General features: G+C 43.3%; 1 protein-coding gene and 1 long non-coding RNA gene across 2 annotated transcripts in view; one reads left to right on the forward strand and one right to left on the reverse strand.

Moving 5' to 3' along the window:
* The window catches only part of LOC125967215 (multiple epidermal growth factor-like domains protein 11), a 148959-nt gene that overhangs the window by 108793 nt on the left and 15554 nt on the right, over positions 1–24612 (forward strand). Inside the window, 7 exon segments of the mRNA XM_049718042.2 lie at positions 4150–4362; positions 5227–5401; positions 6177–6297; positions 7193–7356; positions 7454–7556; positions 10073–10219; positions 12759–12893. Of these exon segments, the coding sequence (XP_049573999.1) occupies positions 4150–4362; positions 5227–5401; positions 6177–6297; positions 7193–7356; positions 7454–7556; positions 10073–10219; positions 12759–12893 (1058 nt within the window).
* The window catches only part of LOC125967238 (uncharacterized), a 7245-nt gene continuing 5137 nt past the window's right edge, over positions 22505–24612 (reverse strand). Inside the window, exon 2 of the long non-coding RNA XR_007480687.2 lies at positions 22505–22844. This is a non-coding gene — a long non-coding RNA (uncharacterized lncRNA). The remainder of the gene's footprint in view (positions 22845–24612) is intronic.

A 24612-nucleotide genomic window follows, 5' to 3' on the forward strand; every position in this document is an offset into this window, starting at 1 on the left:
CAATATAGGAACCAGGAATAGTCATCAATTCATTTATTAGTACTTGGTGTTTGAGAAAAGCATTTCTCAGCATTCCCTTTGTTGAATGATTTTACTTTTTTTTTTTTTTTAGTAAATCGTATATTGATATCAAGAGTTTACTGTTCTTCCATCATCTCAATAACTGAAAGAGCCATTTTGAAGCTTCATATCTCCCTCTCTTGTCCTCACCATCTTTTTTCAGTCTTTCCACCGTTACTCCCATATTACATCCATTTATTTCAGGCCAGACAGGTAAATTAAACCACACGGAATAATTCCCCGAGTGAGTTCTCTTCCACCCTGTCCACGTTGTAATGGAATTATAAAAGATAAGGGTTTCAAGTAAGTTAACGTGATGTGAACATGATACCCAACAGATATCCTTACTAATCAGAATCAGAAGATCAGAAAACCTTTATTGTCATTCTACACAGTACAATGAAATTGGAGACCTCCATCCAGTGCATGAGGTAGATACAAGTAACATAATCAAGTAAACGACTAATAGAAAAGTAGATGAATAATCGGAAACAGTAGTGTGGACAAAGTGCAGTAGTAGTGCAGGAGGAAAGTGTCATCAGTGTCGGCTGGAGATGAGGGCGGCTATGGCTTGGGGAAAGAAACTGTTTTTGAGTCTGTTTGTCCTGGTCTTCATTAGCCTGTAGCGTCTTCCAGAGGGCAACAGGTCAAACAGGGCGGAGCCAGGGTGGGAGCTGTCCACTGAGATGGCCTTAGCCCTGCTGAGGCAGCGGGTAGTGTAGATGTCCGTAAGGGAGGGGAGAGGGCGGCCAGTGATCCTCTGAGCTGCCTTCACCACTCTCTGCAGCTTCTCCCTGTCAGCGGCGGTGGAGCTGCCGAACCATACTACGATGCAGTAGGTCAGTAGACTCTCAATGGAAGATCGGTAGAAGGTCAGCAACAGGTCGGTGTTGAGGTTGTACCTCCTGAGGACTCTCAGGAAGTGTAACCGCTGCTGAGCCTTCTTGACGATGGTGGTGATGTTCTCTGACCAGGAGATCCGGTCAGAGATGTGGACGCCCGGGTACTTGGTGCTGTGGACCCTCTCCACCTGCTCGCCGTTGATGAAGAGGGGAGTTGTCTCAGGGCTGTGCCTTCTGAAGTCTATGATTATCTCGTTGGTCTTCTTGGTGTTCAGAGCGAAATTGTTCTCTGAGCACCAGTCGACCAGCTCCAGGACCTCCTCTCTGTAGGCTACCTCATCGCCATTGGCGATGAGACCGACCACAGTGGTATCGTCGGCGAATTTGACAATCCGGTTGTGGTTGTGAGCCGGTCTGCAATCGTGAGTGTAGAGGCAGAAGAGGAGGGGGCTCAACACACAGCCCTGTGGGGAGCCGATGCTCAGCGTACGGGTGGAGGAGAGGGGGAAGCCAACTCTCACAGCCTGGAGTCGGTTGGTCAGAAAGTCATTAATCCAGGCACATTTGAGAGAGGGGAGTCCGAGAGTGTCCAGCTTTGTGATGAGTCTGTGGTGTTGAATGCCGAACTGTAATCCACAAAGACCATCCGGACATAGCTCTGCTGCTGCTCCAGGTGGTTCACCGCACAATGGAGGGCTACGGCGATGGCGTCCTCTGTGGATCTGTTGGTCCGGTATGCAAACTGGTGGGGGTCAAGGTGTGGGGGAAGATAATCCTTGATGTGCTGAAGAACCAGCCTCTCAAAGCACTTCATGATCACCGGAGTGAGGGCCACTGGTCGGTAAGCATTCAGGCTAGAGATGGCCGACTTCTTCGGCACTGGGATGATGGTTGAGGTTTTCAGGCAGGGCGGGACGGTCGCTAGGGCCAGGGATCGGTTGAAGATCGTGGTGAAGGTGGGGGCGAGCTCCTCAGCGCATGCCCTCAGCACCTTGCCGGCGGCCTTTCTGGGATTCACTGCAAGGAGCACCTTTCTGACCTTGTGCTCCTGAACAGTGAGTGGAGTGATGTCAGAGCTGGGTGGGGGAGGGGGCAGGGCAGGGACAGGGGAGTGCTGCTGGGATGTTCCAAACCGAGCAAAGAAACTGTTTAGCTCCTCTGCCAGCTGTGCGCCTTGGTCTTCGACTTGAGCGGCACTGCCCCTGAAGTTGGTGATCTCCTGAATGCCCTGCCACACCTTACGGCCGTTGTTGCTGGACAGGTGGGACTTGATGCGTTGTCTGTGGTCCGCTTTCGCCCGTTTGACTCCTCTCCTCAGCTCAGCTCTGGCAGCGCTGTACAGAGCTCTGTCTCCTGACCTGAAGGCGGTGTCGCGGGCTCTGAGGAGAGAGCGGACCTGGCTGCACATCCAGGGTTTCTGGTTAGGGAAGACCCGGATGGTTTTGGTCACAGTCACATTGCTGGTGCAGAACTGGATGTAGCCCAGATAATTTAATTGAGTGATTTGTCTATTTCTCAATGGTTTCAAATAGCAAACGTGTGGCGCATGTAACTTGGCTTTCAATTAGCATAAACAATGTTATATCAGGATGGTACGATGGGGCACTGCTTAGCACATCCACGTCACTGTTCAGAGGTTCAGGGTTCGATTTCAGCTCTGCATGTTCTCCCCATGCTTGCGTGGGTTTCTCTCGGGTACTCTGGTTTCCTTCCACATTCCAAAGATAATATGGTAGGTCGATTGACCACTCCAAATTGTCTATAGGTGTTATTGTGAGTGAGAATGGTTGTTTGTCAAGATGTGCCCTATATGGGTAACCTACCACTCCAAGAGCGCTGTTATAGGCTACAGCACACACGTGAGATTTAAAAAGATTTACTCGCAACGACCTGCTGTGTCTTAAAGAGTAAATAAAAAATGGAATGTGTCACATTTAATCAGAAGTCATAAACATTTTTGGGGGTAGTTTTTATCTTATTTTCTCTCTCATTTGTGTCCGATTAACTCTGTCAATGATGTTGTGTTGTTTTTTATTTCATGTGACGAGCGGATCGATTAACTCAGGCAAAACAGTTAATAAAGGGGAACAAAACCACACATCTAGTGCTTTATCTGGTTCCACAAGAAAATGTGGCAGTTTCTTGATCCATTCCTCTACAAATTCGGTTGATTGTTGTGCATTACTGCACAAGCAAGCACACATGCTCCATATAGTCAAAACTTTGTACAATGAGGTCGTACAATAAAAAGTTACCAACATCAGGGGTGTGTTGGCCTTTAGGAAAATGTCAGTAAATCTCTTACTAACACCCAGTCTAACCCTCCTCCATGCTCTGAGTGCAAGTCACCAAACTCCCTAAAGTAAAGGCCTAAAAGTTAAAATTTTAGTAATGTTATAGTATTAACAAAGGTCACTACATTGTGACCCTAATAAACAAATCATACATATGTTATACATACAGTATGTATATATATATTTATATATATATATAATATTTAGACCTGTATTTTGTGAAATAGATTTGTCTGATCCATGTAATTCACTAGCCAGAGTTCACTCATGCACCTTCCTGTCCATAGAGTAAGTAAGCTCTGACCTTGAGTGCTGCTGACGTTGCCAGTATACTGTGTGTCCCTTTGGCTTTAAAACTATTTGAATGTGGTTAGTCGTACAATTTATGAGAGCTAAAAGAAACTTGGTAAATGTGGATGAGACCTTGACCCCCTCCTTATGAAATACATTTCAAAGTAAGATTAGCATCATATTTAAGTTTCAACTAAACGCCGGGGGAGCAATATGCGCATTATCTTCATTTTGATCTCATGTCTGTCAAGTAGGTCCATTGGCTGGCCTCTGTACAGTGTCACTCCACCAGTAGACTACAAATGAAATTTATTTGATACAATTTTGCTGCATGAATTACAAAATATGTAATTCGTGGTCTCACTTCTGTGTGGAGTTTGCATGTTCTCCAGCAATCCAAAAACATGTAGGTAAGACAAATTGACCACCTTAACTTGCCCATAGGTGTGAATGAGAATTGTCTGTGTGCCCTGCTGTGAATGAGAATTGTCTATGTGTGCTCTGTGATTGACAGGTGAGTCCATGGTATACCACACACCTCTTTCCCAAAGTCAACGCAGACACGCTCTAGGTCACTTATGAATGACCCTGTAAAGAATAAGTAGAATATTTTTTGTCTGCTCTTTGACCAATTTAGTGTCCCTTAATTTATGTGATCGCAGGTGCCAGGATGAATGTCCAGTCAGCACTTACGGGCCTCAGTGTGCCCATAAATGCGACTGCCAGAATGGGGCGGAATGCTACCACATCAACGGGGCCTGTCTTTGCAATGAGGGATTCAAGGGTCCAAGCTGCCAAGACCGCTTCTGTCCAGCTGGAATATATGGACTCCTCTGTGACAAGGAGTGCCCCTGCAAAATGGCAAACACACTCAGGTAATCAAAAAGTCAAGTCAAGGCTCCTAATACACCTAAATCTCGATTTTGCTTGCTTCAAATCCTACGTGACTTTCTGCCCAACGCGGTTTGGTCATGGACTCCAATTTTTTTCATCATTAGTACATTTTCAAGTAGTATTTTAAATGGATTATATAAGGACTGCACAAAGCTAAATTACTAGCGTGTAAACCTTAGCGCTAGCGATTTGATGAGTTTCCGTGACCTATTTAAAGACTTAAATTAACGTAACAAAGGACCCCTTTGGCTGCCTAAAAACATTTCTATTCTATGCCTTTCTAAAAAAAAACAAGACTTTCTATACAACACGCTTTCGGGGTTAATGCAATTTAGGTGTATATACTATACAATTGTTTATGAAGCTTTTTAAATGCAGCAACTGTTTTTTTACAGGCGTTCCTACCAGGAGTGTTGAAAAAAAATTGTATTGTAAACGTAGTCCAGAATGTAGTGATTTAATCTAATATTCTGTGATGAACAGCAAGTCATCTCAATTCAACAGTTTCTGTAGATAATAGGAAAGCCATTATGATAAGGAAAAAAAAAGAAATTTGATGAACAGGGTGACAAAGCCTCCATGGAACTTTGTGCTTTCAGTAATGCTGTATCAGGAATAACTTGTTCAAGGACACTGACAAGACTGAAGGGAAACTGAGAGCCAGAAATTTGATTCGCTGAGTTACTGTATGTTAACCAAAACAACATTATATAAAGAAGAAAAAAATGCATTATTGATATGTTATAAAAGGAATATCTCACAAATAATCAAAGTTTTTATTACCATAGTATAGCTCTACAATTTGTAATGTGTTTTTATTTCTTTCCTTCTGTTCTTGCGTCTAGCTGCCACCCATTGTCAGGCGAATGCGCATGTGCTGCAGGATGGACTGGACTATTCTGCAACGAGACTTGTCCGGCAGGTTACTACGGTGAAGGCTGTAAAGAAGTTTGTGACTGTGCTAATGGAGCCGACTGTGACGGCGTCACTGGAACATGCATGTGTGCTCCAGGATATATAGTAAGTGCAGCGGTTTAAAAGAAATACTACATTCATAAGGAGCTCACTCTAAAGGCCCCATACAGTACCAGTCAAACATTTGGACACGTCCTATCATGCAATATCATGCTACGTATATATCGTGCGGGCAGCGATGGGATCGAGTCCCGGTCAGTGGCAGTGTTCGGGTGGGTGTGATTGGTTGTTTGTGTCCTGTAACTGGCTGCCGACCAATTCAGGATGTAGTCTGTCTTTCGTCCGATGTCAGCTGGGATAGGCAAAGCTGACAATGTGTGGGCACAGGATGAAAGTCATTTCTTCATCAAGCACCAATCACCACAATCCAAACCTTCAAAATTAGTTCAATATACTTCAACTTCACTACTGCTTGCTTTCAAAGAAGTCGCGAAACCTCAGTTAGTTGAATATAGGTCTTTCAATACATTACAGTAATATATTATATATTATACAGTGAATTGAGTAAAGCAGTACATCACAGTGTTGAACCCAGTGTTTACATGTTCTGTCGTGCTCAAAAGCTGTTTAGCACAGGTACTCTTACATCCCCCAGCATTGCAAAAATGTGTATGTTACAGTTTGTGCCATGTTATTGACTGGTGATCATCCCAAAGTGAGGTCCTCAACTCACTCCAATGTTAGAGGGGATAGCTTTAAGCTTCTCTGGGACCATGAGTAGGATAGATGAATGATAGAAAATGAATGAATCAATGACTGTATCCTGCTGCGTAAGCTTCCACATATTTGCCCTCTTCACTGCTGATTTTCATTTTTGCAGGGGGAGGACTGCTCTATTGTCTGTCCTGCAGGCCTGTATGGGACCAACTGCACATCGTCGTGTTTCTGTCACAATGAGATATCATGCTCACACGTCGATGGCTCATGCATCTGCGGAGAAGGTTGGTAGCCTTTTTTTGTGGTCATTATTGTCCCTTCTTTACATCTTGATGCTTACCAGAGGGTTAAATACCATATGCCACCATGAACAAATCTTGATAGATAACTGATTTTAGTTATCACATTTTATTTTATTATAGAAAGAAACAAAAGCAGAATGTTATAAAATGAACACACACGTGTGGGGTATTTCTGATTTTTTTTGATGGTCTAGTAAAAGTTAAGGGGAGGAAAACACCAACATTTTAAGGTTAGACAAACATTTAATTTCCCACCGAACAATAAATTAATAGTCTTTATTGTTACTTCATCCAGACTTTAACCTCATGTCATGTGGCATTTATTAAATTAGGAGATTATTTGGTCTCGCGTAAATAATATCCATCCATCCTTCTCATTATCTGTCGCAGGCGTGCTGGAATATTTAAAGATAAAGTTGTGAGAGTAATTTTAGTACAATTGTCTCTTCAAAACAATTAGATCAGGAAAACAAGTGCCTGGTTTGTGGCTTTGGATGGCAATGGAGCAGAAAAGAGAATGCAGCCAATGAGACAAAACCTTACAAATCCCTGCCAGATATTTGTCAACATTCAGAAACAATACTACTGTATACTCATAGATTAAATATTGTTTGTTTGTGTTCTAATAATCGACAGGTGTCATATGTTAAATAAAGTTACTTTAAGGACTTGGGCTTTGGAACCCGAGGGTGACAGTTCAATCCCACTGAAAAGAAAAAAATGGCAAATGGTTCTCAGGGGTGCTGAGTTTCTCCTTGAGTTGTTATGAGTATAAATGTTGTTAATTATTGACACTACTCGAATGTTTATCAATCTCTCTTAAAGATTCAGATGCCAAACAGTGTTAGGTAACTAATAGTTTGGGTTCTGTGTCCAGGTTGGCAGGGAGTTGACTGCTCCATCCCATGCTCCAGCGGAAACTGGGGTCTAACCTGCAATCAGATCTGTCAGTGCGAAAACGGGGCAGCCTGTGACCCTGTTAATGGAACATGCACCTGCTCTCCAGGCTGGAGGAATGCATTGTGTGACATACCGTGTCATGTTAGTGATCATGGAATCCTGAATCTTTTTTTTTTTTCCTTCTTTTTTCAAACACTAGTGAAGTCAAATTACCATCCATTTGCTTCCTGGCTTCTAGGAGGGATCATATGGCCTGGGCTGCAAAGAGAGATGTGACTGTGTGAATGCTGATGGCTGTGATCCAATAACTGGCGCTTGTCGCTGTGTCGCAGGTTGGACAGGTAAGAGACATAAAATATACTATAAGTTTATAGTCACCAGTCTAGTAAAGACTGGAGTACCATATTTTCTGGACTATAAACCTCTACCTTTTGCACAAGCTTTGAACCCTGTGGCTTATAGTCCAGTGCGTCTTACCTATGGATTTTTCATAATTTGTATGATATTCTATAATTTGTGCATATACTCTAATATAAGGAAATTAAAAATTAAAACACCTGCGGCTTATAGTCCAGTGCGGTTTATACATGAACAAAAGAGGATTTTCTCCTAATTTTAGCTGGTGCAGTTTATACTCGGGTGCGTTTTATAGTCTAGAAATTATGGTAATTCCGGACGGATTGGATGATTAGAACAGGTTTAAGCAAGCTAACCTGATGGTGCTGGCTTTTGGACCAACTGAGAGCTTTATGTTGATATTTTGGATCCGTTGGAGCGCTACTTACATTTTGTGCACTAACAACCCACAGGTTTGGCAATCTCAAGATACACAAGGGCCATTTATAATGGAATGTGAACACTTACACACAGAAAAATTGATTTCACCCAAAAAGACCTGCAGTGTGAATTTGGCAGAAATGTTAATTGGCAGCTGTGTTGTACTGTATGAATCACAAATAGTGCAGTATCCATCTATTCATCAATCTTTACCGCTTGATCTTCTCTGGGTCCCAAGGGCGACCCACTTCCTGCTGAAAGTTAAGTTGGCAATGAGGAGTTTTTTCAGTCCAACAGAGCGATGTTACTCCATATATTGCCAAGATTACCCCTGAAATACTTGAAACTTGAGGTCCTGCCCCAAGTGAAGGAGTTCAAGTATCATGGGGTCTTGTTCACTCGTAAGAGAAGAATAGAGATCGACAGATGGACCATCTGCAGTGATGCTGACTCTGTATCAGTTTGTTGTAGTGAAGGAGGGAAAATCTCTGTTTACCTGTTCTTTTAGGCTCCCACCCTCATCTGTGAGCCATTACAGAAACAAGAGTGCCTAAAATAAAATTTGCCCAAACAAGTAATTGCAGAAGACTTAAATATCATTTTTTATCTACCTCTTCGTTTTGATCAGTGTCTGGTTCACCTTTTGTCATCTGCCATTTTTCAATTCATGCTGGGTTTTCAGGGCAACACTGTCACGTATCAGATGGAGCAGGGCAACCAAATGCAGCTTGGACCATTGAAGGGAACAAACTAACAGAACCAGCAAACTGACATAACTTAACAAAACAACAAGAGGACTGACCGACAGGGATGTGAAACAAAAGACGTGAAGACATTACGACAACAATGATCCGACAACGGAGTGAGGGGCAGACAGGACTTAAGTACAAAACACGAAACACGAGACAGGTGACTATGGTTACATTGATTGAGGTAACACAGGAGGGGAAGGGCAACGCGAACAGAAACCATGGTAACATAAAGACACAATACAGCAACCGAGGATGAGTCGTGACAAACACAGTCCGACTGCTTTGCAATCATGGTATAGCTTGAAGAGTTTATCAATTGAGTCATTATAATGGCTGCTGACACTTCACTCTCATATTCTCTCATATTCTATGTCAAAGGAAGTCTGTAATGAGCCTCTGATATGCCAAGTTACAGAGGAGAGATGAGGAAATTCTCCATTTGCACGCTTACCTTGTCCTGCTGTGTGGCACGTGTGTGTGTGTGTGTGTGCGTGCACGCGTGTGTGTGTGTGGTTGTGTGTGCGTGCGTGCGTGCGTGCGTGCGTGCGTGCGTGCGTGCGTGCGTGGGTGCGTGCGTGCGTGCGTGCGTGCGTGCGTGCGTGCGTGCGTGCGTGCGCCTGCACGTGTATGAGTGTGTAAATATGAATTTATGCACTGTGAGTCTCATGGGTACTGCAGCCTCCAGACTGTCCCCCGTCAACACTGGCAACTCTGATCCATTCTTTAAGACTCTCTCTTAGGACACAAGTGTAAAACTGATGGCAAAGAGCTGAGGCTGATTTGGAGGATTCTGGGATTTTTCCTTAATTTATAGGACATTTATAACAGACAGTAATAACCTACATGAGCAACAAACGGTATGTTGGTTTGTCTGAAGATAAGGATAGTAGTTTGTTCAATATTTTGTTCTAAATGAGGTAGGCCTTACCTCATGTGCACACAACAGCTGTGACGCATAGGGACCAGGACAGAGAACTCGCAACTTGATTAAATCCTGGAATTTGAAAACAGCAGCTCAAGGAAGGTAGCCACCCTTTTAGGAATTCTGGGAGGGGGCGTCGGAGCTACCGAGTACTCCCATAGGGTCCTGTAAGGTAAAAACAACAAAAAACAAAATCTTTGGACTCACCTCTGGGATCACATTCCCAAGTTTACAGCATGGCAAGTGTGCTGATAGTTTGTTCTTGGTCATTTTAAGTAAATTTCTTAATCAAAATCTTACCATTACCAATTCCATCTAAAGTCTTTTAAAGCTGTTTTTATTTTATTTTTACCTCAAATTCATACGAGTCTCTGTGTGTGCGTGTGTTCACGCATGTCTTTCACAGGTGTCCATTGTGACAGTGTGTGTCATGAGGGCTACTGGGGTCCCAACTGTTCTTACAGCTGCACCTGTGAGAATGGAGGCTCATGCTCCCCTGAGGAAGGCACATGTGTGTGTGGTCCCGGTTACCGTGGCACCAACTGCAAACGAAGTAAGAAAGCCAAATACACTCCCACACTTAAAAGACTGAACTGTAAAAAATGTGTTTTTACTCTGTCCAGAGTGGGACCAATTAGACTCATTTTAGAGTAAAATGTAGTCTACAAAATTGACTGTATCCCAATACATAACTTCTTCACAGTATCCCAATACATAACATCTTGACTCCCCATCACCTATGGAAACACAATCCTGGCGTACCTAGGATAACAGCAGAAAAAAATCCCTGCCATGGACAAAAAATGTCAGAAAAAGCTGACAAGTATCCAGACTTTTGGTATAGTGTATGCTTCATGGGTCTGGCACATGTCAGGCGTAACAACTCTGTACCCCAAGTCCTTGTTTTATCAGACAAACTTGCTGGAACTTCCTTTGGTATCTGTGTATATCAAATATACAAATCACAAGACTGGTTCAGGTATACGTAATGCAGTCAGGAGTGAGACTATCTCTACACTGGGGAAAACAAACAGCCTTAAGCTTTTAGTTAGTTAAGCTAAAATCTTGCTCTGAATATAAACTAAAGTGACAACATACTAGGAGTGTCAAACTCAATTTTGATGCCGGCTATTTTGTAGTTACGGCCTCCCTTTTCTTTAATCATCTCATTATATTATTGCATGTACACAACAAATTGATGGATTACTACTTCTGAAATCAGAAATCAAGGACAGGACAGAGAACACAAACTCCAGCCGAATCGGCCAACACAGGTTAATTAAAGGCCATAGCATAAAAATGTGTCTTTAATCGTGTCTTAAATGTTTCTATTCAGGTCGCACTTCTGATATCTATCAGTAGGGCATTCCAAAGCTCTGGAGCCCGAATAGAGAATGCTCTAGATCAGTGGTTCTTAACCTGGGTTTGATCGAACCCTAGGGGTTCGGTGAGTCGGTCTCAGGGGTTCGGCAGAGCCTCCACTGTGGAGGTCTGAACACCCCTGATTTAGCGTGTAAATTTGTGATGATGCTTATCTGAAACTGGTCTCGCAAAGGCAACAGCAGAAGTCACTCAGTCATTTGCAGGTGGGTAATTTGTTGTGAGTTCGTACATTGTGTTGGTTTTGTTCTTTGAACTAGGTGATGTTCATACATGGCTCATTTTGTGCACCAGTAAAAAACATAGATGTCTTGAATTTGAAAATAATAATTGTATTTTTCACTAAAGAGGGGTTTGGCGAATGTGCATATGAAACTGGTGGGCTTTGGTACCTCCAACAAGGTTAAAAACCACTGCTCTAGACCCTGCGGACTTCTTTTTGGCCCTCAGGGTCACTAAAAGACTAGCGTTTTGCGAACAAACCTTACGGGATTGAACATAAGGTTGACAACATACAAAGGCACTAAGCCATGCAGTGTGTTTTAGGTTAATAAAAGAACCTTGAGGTCACATCTTAAATGGACTGGACAATGTTAGTTGACTAATATTGGGGAATGTGATAAAATTTTCTCGTCCATGTGAGCAGTCTCGCCACAGCATTTTGTACCAACTGTAGACTTTTAATACTGGATTTAGGAAGACCAGAGAACAAGATTACGTTACAGTAATCAAGGCGCGACGTAATCAACATGTTTGAAACTATTATTTAATGTTCTAATGATAACATATGCACTTATACGGTTTAATATACATTTATCAATACACACAAAATGTATCTATGTTAAAAATGAGAGGGTGACGCTACTCGGATTTTCATCTATCGCAGGTGGTCTTCGAAACAATTATCCGCGATAAACGAGGGATTACTGTCAACCCTAACAATCGCTTACTTGCTTGACTTTAAAAAATGTCAATTTGTCTAACAATGCAATACATAGGAAAAAAAGGGCATCTGCCTTAATAACAACTTGAAATTAGAAGAGGTTGTGTCACAAGTGTGTCTCACATCCATAGGTACTGGACCAGGTTTGCTTCCAGAGTAGTCCTGTGGCTCTTTGGTCAGCAACAACTTCAAATCTGTCCATGGTTGGGAATAGATGTATTTTCAATATAATTTGACGTCAAAATCGGGTGTGCTGAAGTCATTACCTTTGATTCAAAGTCTGTCTCAATCTTGAAAACAGGTACTCGAAAAAGTGGATAGAACAAACCTCCATCTGACATCGTATGTACATAGTTCATGACTTTCCATTTCTAAATGCAGTGCACACGCCAGCTTTCTTTTGTTTCTTCTTGCCTTGGTGGAATCAATTCAACAGCTCTTGGTTCAAAGTTTTAGTCAATTGTCTTAATTAGGAGCGTGGGAGAAATGGTAGAGAGTCTCCATGGCCTGGCTTTCTACCTAGGCTAACATCAATTAAAACAAATTGCAGGTTTTAGCAAGACTATTGCGGGAGGATCCGTGGTGGAAGGCAAACTAAGCAAAAGTAATGCTACCAACAGGCTGACACAAATGTCGGGAATTAAATTTATTACATGTTTCTGCAAAGACAACAGTGTATTATAGTGTTAAAAAATTGAGTTTCCGCCAACAGAATGCAGCTCTCCATGACAGACACTCTTTTCTAACAAAATGTGTGTGTCATGTGCAGCATGTTCACCTGGATTCTACGGCCATCGTTGTAGCCAGTCGTGTCGTCAGTGCATCCACAGTGATGGGCCTTGTCACCATGTCACTGGCCATTGCGAATGTTTGTCTGGTTTCTTTGGTACCCTCTGCAACCAGGGTAAGTTGACACTTCCCTAAATTGGGATGTATTCTGACATTGAGAAACATGACAATGACATTGAAAAACAGACTGCTCTGAAATTCAATTGTTTTGTACTGTATGGAGGATTTCACACAGCTGTTTTGACATGAACCCAAATGAAAAAATAAAACAGCTGAAAATATTATGCCTAGTGTGGGACCAAAAGAAGAAAGTACAAATAAGATCAATGCAAGCGCAAGAGCTCAGTTCAGAAACAAAATTGAAAACAAATCATTGCCATGTACACTTAGATTCTCGGCCAGGGGTGGCACCTCCCACCTTTACCAAATGTCTTGCCATACTAGTTGCCACCCTTCTATCAAAATTGGAGCCTTTGCGATTTGAATGTGATTCATTGTTCAACTAATCACCTCTATTTTAAACTGTCCAAAAAAAAATTGCCACAGCAGTGTGAATGAGGAACCTTGTCAGCCATAGTAAAACAAGGTAAAAGTTTTAAAACGTATGTTCATAGCATGCAACTACGTGGAGGTGGTGCATAGTCAGGGTGGGAAAGCATTTGTACTGTATTCCCTGGAATCTTACAGTTCTGTCACGTTCTGCTGCATTTGGTGTGCGTTTTGTCCCATTTTGCCACGTTTTGTAATGGTTGCCATAGCAAGCCAGGAACATGGTAGTGTGATGGATTACTGGCCCAGCATGATATTGTATGTTGCATTATACTGTACTCTGACATGTATGGTCTGGAAGGAGGTAGATATTCTTCTTATTTTGGACATTGAACAAATATATAAATGCAATTCTATTCTTTTTATTACCCTTTTTCGTAAGTGACCTTTTTCATAAGACCTACTGTTTTGCAGGGTAGTACCGTAATTTTCGGACTATAAGACGCACCAGACTATAGGCCGCACCAGCTAAAATTCGGGGATATATATATTTCTTTCTTATATAAACCACACCGGACTATAAGCCGCACGTGCGCACGAGTTATTTACAAAGAAAGACAGTACACAGAAAGCCTTTTTAAAGTTTTAATAATATACCTTAACAATTCTTTTCAAACATTGCCTGTGACGCGGCAGTAATACCGCAGCAACACGGAAGTAACACAGCACTAATAGGGCTGGATTAAAAAAAAAACATACCTGTAAAAGTCACTGAGACGCGGCGGTAACACAGCAGCAACACGGTAGCACAGCACTAACAGGGCTGGTTAAAGTAAAAGTAAAAAAAAGAGCTTCATCGTCTTCATCTTTCTCCTGTGCACTGAAACCATCGAAGTCTTCCTCCTCAGTGTCCGATTGAAATAGCGTTAGATATCCTTCGCCACACACTTTCTCAGTCTCTCTTTCGTCGTCGCTTTTATGCATTTCTTCTAGCATTTTCCATGATGAGGGTCATGCTAATTTTATTCATGCACGAAGCGCTAAGTTACATTAAACTAGCGAGCGACACGTATAGCTCCAGAGTAGACGTGACGCAACACAATGTCATTAACATCGACTGTCTTTAACTTAAAAGCGGCATCATATGCATTTCTTTTGTCCCCCGTAATGCTGGTTTGTGTATAAAAGCTTCCTTTCAGTAATGTCCGTCTTGATCTCGTTCTGTCTCCTCTTTGTGTGAATTATACGGCACTATTTGCCTGGCGGATGGACATGCGATCATCACTCCCCAGTGACAGTGTCACATATCCCTCCGCCCAGCAAAGCAGTGCCGCACAACAGCGGTCCACAGCCTTTTTACGAGTGTATAAAAGTGATCAAGTCATCACAAAAATCACGGAAAAAATCCTATATAAGCCGCACCGGACTATAAGCCGCAGGGTTCAAAATTTGAGAAAAAAGTCTGAAATTTACGGTAATCTTCTGAAATAATTTGTTGGGGTAGGAAATCATTCTAATTTTGTTTATAATAAAAAACTCAGTTACAATTAACATCTTCTAATGGAAATATGCATAAAACTTGTCCGACGTATAATGTTATGAAAGCAGTGAATTTGCGTCTGCATTTTTGGCATTACTCCATATATATAACATTATGATGTGTATATAATTTTATAGTTGTGTGTGTGTGTAACTGTCAAAGTATTGTATATGTATTTTCTCTCTCCATAATCCTTTTATTTTGTGAGGTAGGTGCATATGTAGTGTTAGGTTACGGATTTTAGTTATTGATCTGACTCCAGATTGCGATCAACACTTAACACATAAATTGCTATGTCCTAATCCACACACTGGCGCACCTAACAATTTTGCGAGTTCGTTCTGTCAAAGAGAAGACCAGTAGATCAATCAGACCAAATTTACCAATTGTTTATTCCTGACAAACCGCACTAATACAGGCCTGGGTCCCGGGTCCCTCACACTAAAACTCGTGCGTTTTTGTGACCACCAAAAGACGACACATTCTTCCGGGTTGCCCAGTTTTAAAGAAACACAATATGAATATTAAAGCATGCAAAATATTGTGAGATGATTGGTCGTTGGCCATCTCCTCCCCATGTCGGTGTTATCGCTGAGGTCAGGTGGTTGGATTTCCCCGCGAAGCCCGGCCACATAGACGTGCTGTTGTTCTCGTTTCTCAACGACCTTGAGGTGTTCTCGTCCGGTACTCCCTGTCTGGACCTATCCACAACACTTCAACGAAAACAAGTTCATGCAGTTCGCCTCCACATTCTTCGCCACCCACCAATCCACACGAGCACTCCAATACTAGATATTAATATGATTATAAGTTTAACACAACCTTAAAATATGTTTGCAAACTCCCGAAAGCACATTTCCCTTTATTCCCTCTCATGACCTCATTTATGAGGTCATCACCCGTTACTCTAGCAAACAGCTACCAGCGCGCTGTCGGTCCTTCCTTCCCCCCGCTGCTCATGTTGAGTCACCAGGGTATATTGGCCCATCGGTGGCAACGAGCCAACGGTTTTCTCGATCAACCGGACAGTGAGTGACCTAATACATGGAATACAACAACAATCGCATAAAATCATAATTGTAGTAAAAATAGCTACAGCAACAAGCACAGACATGATGAGGCCTTTCCAGCTTCCGAACGTTTTCATCCAATCAGACCAAATATCGGTATGTACGCCTGAATGATCTTTCATCTTTTTGTTCAGTGTCCTTAGTCCTTCCAACGCCCTGGTCAGTCGGCCTCCTGGTACCGTGTTTTGGGGATGAAAGTACAACATGCATCACCAAACATTCCACACACACCATGTTCCTTAGCCAATAGCATGTCCAACGCAATTCTATTTTGGAACGCCATTAACGACGTTGCAGCTAATTGTTCATGAACTGCGGCAAATGATTCAGCTGTATAATTACCCAGTCGTTGGACATTTTAATGAACGTAATTAATACGTTCTACATTTTTATTGGGGGTGATCCATAGGAAGATACTTTCGAATCCCGAGGACACTTGATTAACGAGTTTATACTTATCTGGCACACCCCGGGGCACTCCTATAGTGTCAATATATGTTGGATCGTCGTTTCTCAACCACGGGGGCAAAACGTCTCTTTTGGCTCGCTTCAGGAGCCCCGCCAGTGGGGACTCCAGGTTCCAATTGAGATTCTGTATTTCAATGGGGACAACCACCACAGGCATTATCAACGACACGAGGGCACAGATACCTGATGCATTTTTCGGCAAGCGATCCTATAATTTGTCATCGCCACACCACAACCAGATGTCACTGGTCTTCCTCTGCTCCTTCCATCACTGCTGGGTGAATTCTAGCATGTCCTGTTAAAGCTTGAAAACAAGTGAATTTGGAAAAAAACTTTGTATATCACAATTACAAATTGAAACCTACTCACCCATTTCTATTTTACCACTCCCCCCTTTGACACATTCACCCAATGTGTCATTTAGTATCAAAAGGAACCTGCAAAGCGTCCCCTCTCATCACCACACTCATTGTAGCCAGGCCCGCGGAACCTCTAGTTACCATCTGGGCCCCGGGACTATCACTGTCTACCACACACACTCGGCAACACAAACAAAAATCATCGCACTCCTGTCAGTGAGCTTATAGCCCGGCTGACAGCGGACATTTGTACACATAAAAACAGACATCAAGTATAAAATATATAATATATAAAATGAATCCTGGCGCCCGCGGATCATGTCCTGAAAACCACGTCATCAACAAGTTCATCATAAAAACCAAAAGGGCAAGGGTTAACATATTCTTGTAAATCCAACACAAACTTTCCACGAATGCAATCGACAACCTGCAAGAATGAAAACAAGTTACGCAAGCAACGCGCAATCCGCTCCTTGGCTGGTGGCTGATGCTGCAAAAAAAAAAATGAAGTCACACCGAAAAACAAAGCAGAGCGTGCTATTGTCGCAAACACGTTCAACCGTCAAACAATTGGTCACTGTCCACCTAGTCCGTCACCCCGTCGGGTGAGCTCAAAGTCGTCACACGTCAAATCGTCCAAAGTCTTGCTGTTCGATACTAGTTCTGTCTTGTCTGACCATATCACTGAAATGGGCCTTTCCATCACACCGTTTTGTTGTCGATGGTGCCCCTGATTGATCATTGAGCCATGGTTCCGGTCAGAACTCATCACTTACCAGTTCCAGACTCTCCAGTCTGTACCACCCCTTCAGAGAATGAGATGAGGTGAGAGGAATTTTATCCTCAATTGCAAACACATCACCCCAACTTCAGACCTCTCTGGCCAATCATACTGCGCACACACAGTCATAGATGATCACATGCGCATGCACCCATCCACACACTCGCAGACACACACATCCGTCTCTATCACTCAGCTCTCCTCCCACACTAAGCAAAGTTAGTGTGTTAGTGTGCAGGCAAACACTGACTCCTAATAGTAACTCTTCACATTTGGACATACTTGTCAACATGACCTATTGTAAAATCTCCAATTCAATTTTCCATAAACTCGCCCATCAGATTCATCGCAAATTGTCATATATGTCTATCTGGGGGGGGGACGACTGTGGGACCCGCGTGTCAGGAGAGCCTCCATAACCTCAGACTCTACAAACTCAATCTCTATTAATTATCCTAATTAAATTCAATAAAGATGGGTCCGACTATTCCCTCTGGATTTTTACGTCATCATTTGGCTCTCCCCCTTTTTCCTGTTGTCTAGCTCAAAAATGTTTCTCAGTCTGCTTCTCTTTATTGCCCCTCTTGGCGAGTCTAACTCCCCCCTTTTTCTCTTCCTAAAAATCCTGCCTGTCACACCATCCAGCACCTCTCCCTGCTTCCTTAAATCGTCACCTATTTCCACTCCTTTCATCCACTCCCTCGCGCGGTCTGCCCCCCTCTGCAAAGCTGCAGCTCCACACAGGGAGCGCCAAGCCCTCTCCCTAGAATGGGCAGTTTTTAATGTAATTTACGTCATTGCTGTCCAGATCTTCTATCCTCAATCTCCCTTGCTGTCAATCCCTGTTAAAATGCCAAAATGCCCCTGTTCCTCTTGACTGAATCCACTTTAGTCCAAATGTCCTATTCTAAGATGTATCTAACTCGACTTCTACTTCTTAAGCCTGACGAGCCAAAATATCAGATCTCCCTCTTGTTTCTTACCGTTTTAGCCTATTTGTTTTATCCAAATCTGTTCAATCTCTGACTACGATGCTTTTCTCTGTAGCTCTACGCATTATTCATTTTTTTATCAAATCTCCTCAGTTCTGTCAAACTCAGTGCACAATGAAGCTCCTGTCCACCTTGACCCAAGCTCCACCCAGTTTGGTAACGCCACAGCAAGGAGTGTGATTTGGCCGTCGGACACTTCCAACACCCCTGCGTCCCAGAGGCCACAGAGAGTGTCTTCCATGCCTTGGTCCGCCTCTTTCGGACAACGATATTGAGGCCGTTTGATAGGCTGCGTCTCATCCATTTGGAGATTAATAGGGGCCACCGAATGACAAAACCCGACATCAAATGGACCCTGGGACCACAGTGTGTCGGGCAAGGCCGCCAGCATTACTTCAGCGTCCTCATGATCAGTTAACTCCCTACCGTGTGTGCGGGACACCAACATCATCTCCAGCAATCCTGTGTCTGCCATGGGTTGTTTAATTTGGTATGCATTCTGAGACTCAGACCAGTACAAATTAGGAATGTGAGTTTTCCGCCAATCGGTCTGTTGCAACAACTGCTTGACCATTGAGCCCAATTGTCTGGCCTCGTGTCCTGGGGCAAGAGCCAGCGAAATGTGTGGCACCCCTTTATCTGTCATTTTGAACCACTGCATTTGTTCATATGTCAATTCAGTTGCCGCTGCGACTCCCTCTTTACCAATCAAAATGCACGATGAAGTTAAATCCCACATGTGCCCTTCAATTTCTTCAAACAAATCCCGATATACATCATCACTTTTTCGGTCATAATATAGAGTGCAATGCAAAGGATCAACAGGTGGGTGGTATGGCGCCAGTGAGCAGAACCAGGGCTTCCACAGTAGGTAGGTCGAGAACACACCGCCACCAGCAGGGGTCTCTGGCTCCAGCCTGGCCCAGTAGATGGTTGCAGTTTCTGCTTCTGCCGGTAGGGGCGCCATCAGCCACTGACCATGTTGTTGTAGCTGCTGTGAGCACTGGATGCTGACGCCATCTGGAAATTGCATAATCACTCCCTCTGGCCCACACAGAATTCTGGCTTGAACGGCTGACAGCAAGTCCCTTCCCATCAAATTGATCGGAGTGTCTGTGGAATGGATGTATTTGTACCACAGTCTACACCCTGTCCGGGTGATCACAGTTTCAAGTGGTTTGGTAAAAGGCAGAGTACGTGGTTGTCCCGAGAAGCCGACTAAAGTTGTTGTTTTCTTTGACAGTGAGGATACAGGAAGGGCAGTGTTTATTGATGAATAAGTTGCTCCTGTGTCCACCAGCATCTTCACAGGTTTTCCTTCCACTGTCACATGAAGCATTGGCTCCGCCGGGCCACTGCTTTCCTGGCTCCCCGGGCAGCCCTGTTGCATCGGCGCCCCGGGTTGGTATGGCGGGCCTCCGGCTGGGCGGGTGGCTCCGCGCGGTCGATACTGTGGGCATTCTTTTGCCCAGTGGTCGGTTTCGGCGCAGATGAAACATGCGTTGGGCGAATGGGGTTTGTATGCTGCCCTCCCCGGGTAAGCAGGTGCACTCCCTCCCCGGCTTCTGTATCCGCCCCGGAACTGGCCCCTTCCGCGCCCCACCACCTGAAGAGCCTGTGACATTTGCATTTCCTTTTTCTGTGATTTAGACTGTTTAGCTTCACCATGCATTTTTGCCAACTGTAATTTCAACAACTGTTTAGATAATGCGTCTGTCTCGTTTTCAACTTTAGCTTGTGACTCAGTGAACATTCTGCAGTGATGCAAAAGATGACGTTTAAATCGTTCTTCGGCACAAACCAGAATGTCAGGATCTGACATTAGCTGCTTCTTCACATCTGGCGGAAGTCCATCCAGCAGCGCCGTTCGGAAGAGCACCTCTGCCTCGTGCGCGAGAGCCGGATGGCGACCTGTGGTTTCAATCCAACTCTCCACACATGTTACATAATGTTGTGCAGGTGACATTTTCACATCATAAGGAAACATAGTGGGGGCCAGATCGGTGGGTTGTGGGAAAGTCAATTTAATGTTTTCAAATAGGGGCGCTGCTACTTGTGGCAAGGGCACCTCCCTCCCCAGTCTCGCTCTGCCTGCTGCTTCCTCAATCGCCTGCAATTGCACTAGGGAGCATGCTCCTGCCAACATCTGGTGCATGTCAGCGAGTGTACAGCTCTGCCCACTCATCAGAGCCAAAAATTTGTTTAGCCACACCTTGCCTCCTCTGTGAAGTGGGGGCATCTTTTCCATCATCGCGGTCACATCACGGAGCACCATGGGCTCGTAGTGCTGACCGCCCGATGTGGTCACCAGCGGACACATCAATTCATTTTTCTGCACCTCGGCCTGTGTCATCTGTCCCTGACCTATGTCTTGACCTCTCAAACGTTATTACCTGTGTCATGCTTGCTAAAAAATGTGCCTTAGAATATGGTGCTGTGAATTTCCAATCTCCCCGATCAAATTGGATCCCGCTTCTCAGCTCTTCTTTCTCATGCTCCTGTTAGCCTGCAATTGTCCAAATCAAAAATGTTATTTTCTTTTAACTGTCTTTCTTTTGAACCTCTAAATCGCTCGTGTTGCTAACCTAACCTTAAAGAAAGGACAAACAGATTACTCCCAATAGCTCCTCATTATTTACAAGTTAGCCCCCCTTTCTTGAACATTCTCCGATCCATGCCGTCTTCCTCCTCACACGCCTGCACCCACACAGGGTGTGCACATAAACGCACACACCGAGCGCGCACACAACCGCTCAATCTCACTGCTTCAAACATTCACTGAGAAACTCACACTGTCCCTGCCCCGCCCGGGCCATAGCACCCCCCGTGCGAGGGGGGGTCGCGGCATCAATGTTGACCGGTTACAGGCTGGCCATTTCCTGCAACAATCATGATGCCGGCCCACCGCCCGCACGAGCATAGCACAGGCCCACGCGCACAGCCCAGACCCGCGACTACGCGCGAATGCAGGCACGCTCATCAGTCTCAACCTCTCAAAGGGCAGGCCAACTTTGCTGTTGTGCCCTTCATCATGTTCACATTCGACATCTTTCAATGTCTTCTACACAACATTTGTCGTCTCTTATTCTCATCCTATCAAGCCACCGTTCTAGTAACTTTCTGTCACACGCCTTATTTTCTCTACTGCCACACCTTGCTCATCTTAGTTTCTCTAACCAACTATTGACCATTGTCCACTTCTCAATTTCCCTATTATCGCTCAAAAGCCTCCTTAACATTCTCTATTACTGATTTCTTCCATAGAACACACATCTCACTCACACACACTCATATACACACCCACTCATGAGGATCCTCTGCGCGCACACACACTCTCCCCCCAATTTGATTCATTTTGGATATTTTAGCGGTCTGATCTCTCACAGGAGGAACTGTTACCACCGGATATTTTTTGAGGAGGCCTCACTTCCCCTCGAGGATCTCTGAAAAACCCCAGCTATTTGAATACGATCGTCACCGCACCCTTGTCCGCCACGACGAAGCACTAGGTCCCTGACCTATCCGTAGTACGCGTAAGTCCCTGACTTTACCGTACACGTTACACACGTAAGTTCCAAACTTATTCACCGTTTGTATCTTAACTTCATGCACACCTTATTTGATCTGAAGGACAGTCTCCTCTTAAATTTCCTCTTTCAATTTGCAGCATTTCGACTTATAGTAACAGGTATTCTGCTTACCTTATCGGTGATGAGCTCAGGGTTGAGGAGACGTCGTACCAGCTCAACGTTGTGCGCTTATTCCAAACGGTTCGCCGACCGGGAGACAGTGTCCCTGACACTGTCCGGTGTCTTGGCTAAAGAACACGAGTTGTCAATTACCCTTCTCTTGACATCACGTCGGGGTCACCAAGAAATTGTTAGGTTACGGATTTTAGTTATTGATCTGACTCCAGATTGCGATCAACACTTAACACATAAATTGCTATGTCCTAATCCACACACTGGCGCACCTAACAATTTTGCGAGTTCGTTCTGTCAAAGAGAAGACCAGTAGATCAATCAGACCAAATTTACCAATTGTTTATTCCTGACAAACCGCACTAATACAGGCCTGGGTCCCGGGTCCCTCACACTAAAACTCGTGCGTTTTTGTGACCACCAAAAGACGACACATTCTTCCGGGTTGCCCAGTTTTAAAGAAACACAATATGAATATTAAAGCATGCAAAATATTGTGAGATGATTGGTCGTTGGCCATCTCCTCCCCATGTCGGTGTTATCGCTGAGGTCAGGTGGTTGGATTTCCTCGCGAAGCCCGGCCACATAGACGTGCTGTTGTTCTCGTTTCTCAACGACCTTGAGGTGTTCTCGTCCGGTACTCCCTGTCTGGGCCTGTCCACAACACTTCAACGAAAAGAAGTTCATGCAGTTCGCCTCCACATTCTTCGCCACCCACCAATCCACATGAGCACTCCAATACTAGATATTAATATGATTATAAGTTTAACACAACCTTAAAATATGTTTGCAAACTCCCGAAAGCACATTTCCCTTTAGTATGCATAGATAAAGAGCCCTGAGATAACATCCCTTCTGAAACAGAGCCGCATAAATTAACCTTAGCATTGTTTGAACGGAAAGACGTTTTTCTCCTTCCTTGCTCCTCCATGTAATGTCAGTAAAATGACTGATCAAAATGCAAAAGTCTGATCAAGCAGCAGAAAATCATAGTATATGTTGGAAAAGGCTGGACAGAGTCTTGCTGATGTTTACCTGACATGACATCAATAAATGGTAGACAATGCATTCATGATTTCTAAACAAGTTGTTAATGGCAGCCATTACTGCAATGGTGCACTGTGACTGACATTACGCAGACACTGAGCTGTCTTGAGAGGTTTGCACTGAGAATAAACTGAAGCTTTTGTTTTATGGCCAAATGGCTATATCGATATAAACGTACAGTATAATAAGAAGACTGTAGAATACAACACAAACACAAATCTGTGGTCATAGTAACAAAATGATTGAAAAACTAGAGAATGCAATTTTTTAAGAAATTGCGTGTCAAGGTGAGAAGACTGAATGAAAACTTGTGGAATGTTATGGAAGATTAGTAAACATAAGCTGAAAAGTTTAAAGGTAGAACGTTTGAATCAGTCAAGAAATGTAAAAATTAGAAGAGAAACATTGATTGAGTCCAAATATGTGTGGGTCTTGTAATGGGGAGAATGTAGAATTTTTGGTAAAGTAATTCTTGGAATCAGTAGGAATAAGATGAACAGTTTAAAGTTGGAACGGGTTGAATTGGTCTAAAAATGTAGAAATTAGAAGGGAAAAACTGAGTGAATCCAAATACTTGTGGGTCCTGCAATGGAGAGAATGTAGAATATTTGGTAAGGGAGAATTGTTGGAATCAGCAGACATAAGCTGAATAGTTGAAAGTTGGAATAGTTAGAATAGGTCAAAAATTGTAGAAATTAAAAAGGAAAAAACAAAATTTTGCAGAAAATTTAAAGATGAAAATGTTGAAATTTTGAAGCGTGGTGATTTTGGGAATGTCGAAAATCCTACCCAATGTGAATTGAATAAGCTGAATGATGTGAATTTCAAATAGGAACAATGGACATGTGAAATGTTGAATGTGCCATCAAGAATAAATGGGGCAAATCTGGCTGAAAATTTGTGAATTTTAGGAAAACCGTAAATTTAATCGCCCTTCACATGAATATTTGGAATATGTTGAAATTGGAATGGCGTGAATCGGATGAATTATGTCGAAGTAGTAGCACGTCAAAAAAGTGTGAGGAATTAAATGGAAGAAGAAGAACAAGAAGAAGAAAGTGAATGGGGTAGAATAACATGTGTAAACAATAAAGTACACAATAAAGTAAAGTTTGTGAATTTTTTTTCAAATGAAGAAAAATGTAATCGCCCCTCACGTGAATGTTTGCAATATGTTGAAATTGGAATGGTGTGAATCGGATGAATTACTATGTAGAAGTTGTAGCGCGTCAAAAAAGTGTGAGTAGTAAAATAGAAGAAGAAGAAAGTGGATGGTGTAGAATAACGTGTGAACAATAAAGTACACAATAAAGTACAGGAATAACGCGAGTTATTCGCCTTAACGCAAAGGAACCTGTTTTTTAAAAGGAACAAGTTTTCATTCTAA

Source organism: Syngnathus scovelli, chromosome 4 (genome assembly GCF_024217435.2).
Source record: "Syngnathus scovelli strain Florida chromosome 4, RoL_Ssco_1.2, whole genome shotgun sequence".
NCBI classification, from domain to species: domain Eukaryota; kingdom Metazoa; phylum Chordata; class Actinopteri; order Syngnathiformes; family Syngnathidae; genus Syngnathus; species Syngnathus scovelli.